At 37.5% G+C, this 8,746-nt stretch overlaps 1 protein-coding gene across 1 annotated transcript; it reads right to left on the bottom strand.

The window, feature by feature from the left end:
- Positions 1 to 4,359: 4,359 nt before the first annotated feature.
- agxta (alanine--glyoxylate and serine--pyruvate aminotransferase a) lies at positions 4,360 to 8,498 on the bottom strand. The gene is made up of 11 exons (XM_038716732.1): positions 8,147 to 8,498; positions 6,995 to 7,187; positions 6,502 to 6,566; positions 6,318 to 6,418; positions 6,158 to 6,228; positions 5,953 to 6,037; positions 5,781 to 5,879; positions 5,602 to 5,671; positions 4,937 to 5,032; positions 4,684 to 4,812; positions 4,360 to 4,570 (listed from the first exon to the last, which is right to left on the bottom strand). The coding sequence occupies exons 1-11, from the start codon at positions 8,303 to 8,305 to the stop codon at positions 4,463 to 4,465; spliced, it is 1,176 nt and encodes a 391-aa protein (XP_038572660.1). The 5' UTR covers positions 8,306 to 8,498; the 3' UTR covers positions 4,360 to 4,462.
- Between the last annotated feature and the right edge of the window lie 248 nt (positions 8,499 to 8,746).

The raw sequence follows: 8,746 nt of genomic DNA, 5'->3' as shown, positions 1-8,746 counted from the left end.
TTTCCTCTCCATTAATTTAGTTTGCATAATACAAAACAAACAATTCTAGCCCATAGTAGTAGGAGTGTAGTCCAGGACTAAGTAAAAAAACAAATAAGGTGCAAGTTACATGCGCAATTATAGACTTCACAAACAGCAAGAAAATAGGGAAAGAACAAACAAATTATCAAAACTTTTTTTGCCCTTTAATGTCCTCTCAACCATTTGGAAGAACATTTTGAGTCACTTTATCTCCTTGTAAAATGTTATGAACTTAATTCTACCTCTTTAAGCAATCGCTACCATCCGGGCTAGGTATGCTGTACTAAAAAAATATCCTCCAGTGAGCGGCTGTGGCTCAGTAGGTGGAGCGGGTTGGCCATTAATCGGAAGGTCAGCGGTTCAATCCCGGCTCCCCCTGGTAGCATGTCGAAGTGGTGTGCAAGATGCTGAACCCCAAGTTACCCCTGGCAGCTGTAGGATGTGAATGTGAATGACTGGTGAATGCAGATGTAGTGTAAAAGCGCTTTGAGTGGGCGCTATACATGCCAAAGGAGGATTTACATGCCTTTTCAGACCCCCTCCTTACAGTAAGTTAAAATCGTACTGCAGACATGAACACTGTTTTTGGTGGAAATTTCAAAGGTAAGCACATTTGTTTTGACATATTATAGTTCCAGTGGAATTACTTAACATAATTATGTAACTTGATGTAACAAAAATAATAATGTGGGTATGGGTCAAATAATTTTCTAAAAACATTGGCACTTCATGGTAAAGGTTGCCTATGCTAATGTAATACAAATTGACTATTTGCTATGAAATTGAAAACTTCTGAACATTCATTATTGTTAACATGATACATATAATGTGTTACCATTATATATATGCTGAATTAATTTCATAAATATGTCTTTATAATGGTGAAATGATGCTACAACAAAATAATAATAAAAAGATAATAAATGTACAGTTTTTATGGAATAAAAAACTTAAAAACAAATAAATATCTTGAAAAACAAATAAATATCTAAACAAAATAAACATGTGTTGGTAGTAAAATTACTAGCATTATAACAGTACATGGTTTGTAAGTGTAATTTTCCTTTTTGTTTCACAAATAATCGATGGACACTAAAACATTTTATGGTGCAAGGCCTAAGAATTTTCCAGCCCGTATACCAGAAAAACTCAAGAGTCTGAGTCTTGATCTGAGTGATGATAAAGACAACCAAATAGAGCATCCTGATCATTAGCCAACACAAGCAGACAGTGCCAGAGGACACTGCTGACCCTAAATCACCCTCAGGCCCAAACAGAGGCACTCATTGAGGTACTTGAGAATCTGGAAGTTTGAGGACATTGAGGCATTCAGTGTTCCTGAATCAAGATTTGAACACTGATGATGTGAAGACTCCATTCCAGTACTTCAAAACACTCTTCACTGACAACATATTGCCGAATATACCGATCTGAGTTGGGGGATCTGATCAAAACTAGCCCCGAAGAGAGTGACTATTTCCTGGCAGTACTACCTGTCAAAGGTGTTTTCAACTTCCCAGCAATGGATGACTACTGGCACCACCAGTCACATCTCAAGACGTAAAGAGATTCAAGCTGTTACACCAGATTATTAATTTTACTGATAATCAGCAGGACAAAGACAGTCCAGACCGGTTTCAGAAAGATGGCTCTTCATTGTAAAACTACTACATTTTAATACCAACAAACTTTAGAAAACATCATATAAAATGCTAAGTTGTTGCAGAAATAAATCTGTATGACAGTCAACAGCAGGCAATTTCAGCACTTCATCCCGTATTGAGTATGTAGGGTTTATAGGAGAGTTCATAAAATACTGTATGCGCTACACAGTAACTTCATTGATTATTGAACATTTTAAATATGCCAACAAATCAAACACTAAACCAAGTAAATACTGTATTTCTGTTCTTAGCACCAGAAATAAAGTGGATATAATGCTGTTGCACCACCACATGGATGAGCAATCTGCAGGGATCTAACACGACATTGATACGTTGTCTCAGTATCTAAGTCTGTCTAAAAGGTTGAGAGTACATACAGATGTGTTCTTCTGAAATACTCAAAGAACAGAAATATTTACTTGATTTTGTGTTTGCCATGTTGTTAATATTCAAAATGTTCAATAATCAATTAAGTTATTGTGTAGTGCTGTTTTATATGAACTTCCCTATAAACCCTATCTTCACAATTAGGGATGAAGTGCTGAATTTGCCTTCTCTGCTGATGATTGTCATTTTATATGATGTTATCTAAAGTTGTTATTGCCCTAATGAAATAAAATATGTAAAGAAAATTTTTTCCATCACTTTTTTCTTGGTGAGGACTTTAAAGGGTTAACCTCTGGTTGGGGTCCAATTAAATGACAAATCTGACAAAAGTGTATAAATTAATATAGCCTTCTTGGAATTAACTATCTTCATTGAATCTAAGTAGAGAGTCAGCTCTTTCAGAAAAACAGTGAAATGTGGGGTGTTTTTTAAGAATTTACATTTGTGTAAAAAATATTTCGCTAGAATTATCAGGTATAATTCTCCATTATAAAACCCAATCTAACATTACTATAAGTCAAGGCTGGTATTCATTGTTTTTAAATGTACTTCTTTAGCTTTAGGTGGTATCGGGAAAATGAGGTATTCACATCTAATTCTCGTAGAGGTCACAGAGGTGTATTTCTGTAATATATATTTTCTTTTAAGAGGCGATGGAAAACATTTCTTGGTTAGAGAAGATCTTAAAAACTTGTTATTACATTTCTCATCCAAAAAAGAGCATGCTTCAATAGACAATGTGGGAAGGTTAAGTACTATCGGTATGTATAATAAGGCCCCCCTAGCCATTTGAATAAGAGCTTTTGGAATTGCTCTGATCCCAGCACAATATTCTCTACTAGTACATATTACACTGTATTTATGCCTAAACTCATCATAGTCCAATAGGTTACCTCTGTGATCCATTAGATGTTGAATAGACCATATTTCCTGTTCCATCCAGTTTTTAAAAAAGAAAGACTTTTTCTTTATCAGAATACATTGATTGTTCCAAATTGGTGAGTTATGAGGGGGAAAGTTTTTAGATCAGTTTCCAATAATGGAGGACATGCTGGTGGAATACAGATAACCTTATTGGCAACTCAGTAATTCAAAATCACATTTCAACAGAAATTCTATACCTCCGAAGTCCATAAAAAATGTTGAAGGTAAACTAAACCAAATTGTTTCATACTGATTTATAAAACTTTGTAACCATTTTAGCTTTCAAGTACCATTCATAGGATCAAAGTCAATTGCATTCAACCCACTCTCTTCCAAAGACTCAACAATGTCATCTTTTCTAATATAGTGATGTTTGTTTCTCCAAATAAAATTTAAAACAATCTGGTTGATTGTTTTAATTACATTATCAGGGATAGCCATTGAATAAGCTGGGTAAATAAGTCTTGATATGGCTTCCATATTAGATAAATATATAAATAATAAATAAATAGAGACAAATCCCTCTGCAGCCATGTATTCAAAATCATTTTACTCTTTTTCAGAATATTATCTGTATTCATTTTCTCTCTATAACCAAGATCCTTAGAAATGGTAATCCCCAGGTATTTGACATCACTCTTAACTGGTATGCCATGAATAGATGTTAAAGGGTGATCATGGAGTGCCATCAGTTCGCATTTATTCAAATTTAAGTATAGACCTGAGGCTTTTGAAAAAAAGAGATAATCTTTAAGGTTTTTGGAATTTTTGACGCATGTTTTAGGAAGAGGGTAGTATTGTCCGCTAATTGACTAATAATCAATGAGCTTCCCGAAACATTCAACTGTTGTATTTCATCAGTGTTCTTAAACATAATGGCTAATATCTCTGCAACCAAAATGAAAAGCAAGGGAGTTGCAGATATAAAGTCCATGACTGCTTCTACTATCCTGGTGTATCGTTGGTGTTGCATTACCGCCATCGTCTTATTTGTTGTTGTTTTACCATTGAGCATTCTTCTGGAGTTAGTAAACTCCTACATTGTCTGGATTGTCAGATTTTCCCTATCAATCCTGGGACACTTTCTGCCTTGTCCACTTCCAACTCACTCCAGTATGTCTTTTAAACCTGACGAAAAACATATACTCATTCATCAACTACAGCTCCAACAAAGCTTTAACATGGTACCAATGGTCAAGACTCATGATATGTAGTTGTTGAATGAAATAAATAGGGGATTTCACAAAAAACAGAAGGAACACATCTGAGAGATCGCAGACTGCTGCTGACAAAACGTACTACAGCATTATGAAGACAAGCCCATTGCTCCCATTCATGTAGTCACTGAGCTGGACAAGACAAGTACTGAGAATAAAGGTTTATTTATTACACACAGTCTCTTCCTTGACACTACTTGACAGTAGCATTGATTCAGGATTATCTTTAAAGTATTCAACAGCAGCATGTTACACTTTGCTCTTGTGGCAGTGTTTCAGAGCGTCTTTTAGTGCTGCCAGCACCATGTCAACATTGGCCTTGCTGCTGTTGCATCCCATCAGGCCAACACGCAGCACCTGAAAAGACCAGAAATATCTAGGAGTTAGGCTGCATCAGACTTAAGCCTCTTCTTGGTGGGCATATACAGTACGAAGTGAAGAACCGAGTAGCCAGGTACAAAATCTCTTACCAATCCAACTGATGGTCCAAGCCCTCCTGAAATCTCTAAATTATGTGTTTTCATGATGTACGTTGTGATTTCTTTCCAGTCATATCCAGGAGGTGCAACAATAGTGGTAACTGTAGGGAGTCTTGCTTTCTGTAACAACCATTTACTGCAAGTCAGAACTCGTACATTTTCTTCCATATATCGTTTTATATAATTATTATGCAACGTAGGTCATTATAAATATGACATGATTGTGTTCAAACTTGAAACTCACCTTTTCTCTGACAAAAAGTTTGAGTCCCATGCTCTCTAAACCAGCGTGGAAATACTCTGCCACTTTTTGATGTCTTTCCACTGAATTCTCCAGTCCCTTACATTAACAGAAAATGTCATACAACAGACAAATGATAATAGAATAACTGACAATTCAGGCATAACCCATTTCCAGTTTGTACATGTTAATTTTCAGGTGACTAATCAGGGTTTAGTAGCCTATGCTAACACTAAGCGTCTGTGACATAGCTATGCTAATAGGCACAGTGGTGCTCAACTAAATGCTAATGACAATGCTAACATGTTGATCTTCTTTTACACATTCTATGATGCTGATGTTTAGCAGGTATAACATTTACCATGTCCATCATCTTAGTTTAGCGTACTAACTTTGCTAATTAGTACTGAACACTGCACAATGGACAACGTGCTGCTTGCATGTTGTTACAGCAGTATTCTGCTTATAAAGCTATTATTGTTTGCATACAAAGCAAAAGCTAGTTAATGGCTAATTCATAGTTATGCCTTGTTCTTACAAATGTGTCATTGGCACAGAGGTTGTTGTCACTGACTAAACATTAGCCTGCTCAATGGCTCTCTGTACAGAATTGTTAAGGCTCGACAAAGATGCCAAATCTAAATTTTTCATTCTAACAAATGTCCCACCTCTTCAACAAGGACAGCCAGGCTCTCCCTCAGACAGTAAAAAGCAGTGACTGGACCTGTGTGGTGATATCTATAGACAGGAAATGGAGAAGACAGGGCAATATTTAGAAACTGTACAAGTCTGGCTAAAAATTTGAAATATAATCAGTTCATGTCTGCAGGAACAAAAGATGTCTTACATTCTTGACGGCTTGTCATCACATCCCCAATAGTTTGCAAGCCAACTCAAATCCAAGAAGAACGACACAGGCTTTGTCCTCCGGTTAAATATTTTCTGGCTGTGGGCAAATTCAACCCTAAATACACATGCTACATATATTTTAAACTATTACTTGTATATGCATTTCTCACCATGCTCTTTCACTAAATGATATGGGTGCTGTACCCGGAGGAGCATTCAAAACCTTTTGGGAGCCTGTGTATAAGATATCTATCCCTGCAAAACATCCACAAAAGAAATCTTTGGTGCCATCAAAACAGATAATTTCACACAATAAATGCTCTCATCAGCTGCCCTAGAGAAACTGGAAACATCTAGCAGAAATTAATACTAAACCTTGCTGGTCCATGTACAGAGGAGCCCCTCCAATCGACGCCACAGAGTCAACGAGAAACAAGCAGTCATACCTGTTGGCACAGTTCATAATATAGCAATTATCTGCCCTTACATTTGTTATAGATGTGATGATGACAGAGGATTGAGCGCCGCAGTATACCTGTGGCACAGTTGTCCGATGCCATCTAAAGGATGCAAGACTCCTGTAGAAGATTCTCCATGTGCAAGGAAGAACAGCACTGGCTTGTGTTTTGATAAGGCCTGTGAGGAGATAACAGTATGATGACCATGGTATTGACAGGATGGATTTGAGTTACCTGAGAACTGGAATGTCAGAGTAATACCTGCTCAATTTCTGCATTAGTGAAGACACCACCAGGGGGCGTCACGATGGTATTCACTCTGGCACCTGTGGGATTGACACACACGATATTCTTTGGTTTAATCACCTCAGAATAATTAAAATTACATTAATTTAAAGCTGATTTTAAAAGATTAGTTTAGTCAATCCCACATGCAAATACTAGTGCTCCAATGTGTGTTAATCTGCAGCTGAAAATAGTGCCCAATAAATGCACTGTTTACTCCTGTTTAGATATTGTTTGCTAAATACTACAGTGTCCAGCTGTTATATGAATTGCCTGAGTCTTACTATCAAATTAAAATATTTATATTTATAGTATATGTGATCTGTTTTAAAAATGTACATCTTCAGTAGGAACAATGGGTTTGGGGTTGACAGGGATGTCAGAAAGTACTGGGAGATGGACTAACTCATTCGATTTGGTCTTTTCATAGGATTTGTTGACAGAAAATATAGAATACTACCAGCTTTACCTATCCTCTCAGCCATTTCTGCTGCTCGCTCTCCCCATATGCCGTTGACTGCAGTCAGCACACTCTCCCCTGGCTCCACTGTGTTGAAGATGGCACACTCCATAGCAGTGTGGCCAGTGCCACTCACAGCTAAAGTCATGTTGTTCCGAGTCTGGAACATGTACTGGATTCCACTTTTGATGTCACTCATTATCTGTGATGTGAAAAGAGCAAATGTTGGTGAAAAGGGTAGTTTAGATAGATCTGGTCTGAACATAGGTTAGCTGCCACACTTTAAGTCTGCCCAATCCTGAGCGAGCTAGATATCAGAATATCTGATTAGTTGATCAGCAATACGTTTGGGTTTTTGATTTTGCTTAGACAAAACAAGACATTTAAACATAATCCTGTACTTTTGGAAATTAAAAAATTTTATGGGCCATACTGATTTATCTAGAATATAACAATAATCAATTTATAATGAAAATAAATTAGTTGCAGCCCCAATTGCAAGCATGCTCTCTCTCTCTCTCACTCTCTCACACACACGTTTGTCTTTCTGTACTTGTGAGGCCCCTCACATGACATAATGCAATTGCTTGAAATGCTTAACCCTATTACCTTAACCCTTACCAATTTCTAACCTAAACCTTAAAAACAAGTCTTAACCAAACAGTCCTTTGAAGTGGTGAGGGCCTGCCAAAATGTCCTTACAATGCAGAAATGTCCTCACTACAATGGTTTAAAACTGAAATTAGTCCTCACAAAGATAGCAATACAAACAGACATACACAGTTGCTTTGCTGAATAAAAACATTCAATGATAATGATACAACTTTGCTGCAGTTTAGCAATTTCCAGTTGTGGAAGATGTACATGGATCCTTTACTTGGGTAAAAGTAGCGCAGTGTGTGCACAGTGGAGATGCTGAAAACCATTTTAAAAACACTGAAATGTGTCTCAACTGAGTAGGGAGATTGGGAAAGCACAGGGAAAAATTTTACAATCATTCCCACACTCCTTCACAGTGTCAATACTACATCTTTAGCTTTTAGAGTGGATATCATTATACTGTTTGTGGTAGCAGTAGCCTGCAGTTTACTTGTATTTCTCGTATGCCTTTTTTCCTTGAAGGGCTGCATCACGCGTGTTAAATAGCTTACACCCAGTTACCTCAAATATCTCTGGATGCATGTGTCCAATGACAGGTTTGGCCCCTGCCTCCAAGATTCGTGGAGGAACATTAGAAGGTCCTGGTCCAAACATGTGACGATGAGGAACCACCAACGATTTCTGCAGGCATTTCGGTGGGGGTACATAGAAGGACGACATGTTCAAGGCAGTGTGACAAGCGCAGTAAAACCACAAAAAGCCGTGGAAGCAGTTGAAGTAGAGCCTCAGGTGAGCACACCCCTCTGTTTGACCAGTGAGGTCCTCCGGTCAGGAGTCTGTCACAACATTCGTTGCTTTTATCTCGTCTTCTTGTTGCTTTCTGTGCACAGTGAGCTCAGGTAGCTTGATACCTTCCCATTTTAAAAGGAAGTCACCCAACATGTCCTCAAATGTTAATCATTGACCAGAGGCTCTCCAGAGCGGTAGACTTAACTATTACACTGCTGTGCCTCTTCCCTAGTAATATTTTGGTGTAATATACAGAATTGGCAGAATTCTCCCTTTTGGTGATAATAAGAGAATAAAGGCAGATAAAAAAGGATAATCTCATTGTGTAGACTCCCCAAAAGATTCAGAACTGGATTTATTATTCAATCTTGG

This window comes from Micropterus salmoides, unplaced genomic scaffold (assembly GCF_014851395.1).
Source record: "Micropterus salmoides isolate LMB-PRFRI ecotype aquatic unplaced genomic scaffold, ASM1485139v1 Ms_hic_scaffold_13, whole genome shotgun sequence".
NCBI lineage: Eukaryota > Metazoa > Chordata > Actinopteri > Centrarchiformes > Centrarchidae > Micropterus > Micropterus salmoides.
Note: the sequence above shows the minus strand (reverse complement) of the source record. Positions and strands in the feature narration are given on the sequence as shown.

Coding starts and splice junctions, on each gene's coding strand:
- agxta (XM_038716732.1), bottom strand. CDS start 8,305: ATGTCGTCCTTCTATGTACCCCCACCGAAATGCCTGCAGAAATCGTTG. Junction 6,229..6,317: donor ATCGGACAACTGTGCCACAG/GTATACTGCGGC, acceptor CTGTGCCAACAG/GTATGACTGCTTGTTTCTCG. Junction 5,880..5,952: donor TCATTTAGTGAAAGAGCATG/GTGAGAAATGCA, acceptor ATTTGCCCACAG/CCAGAAAATATTTAACCGGA.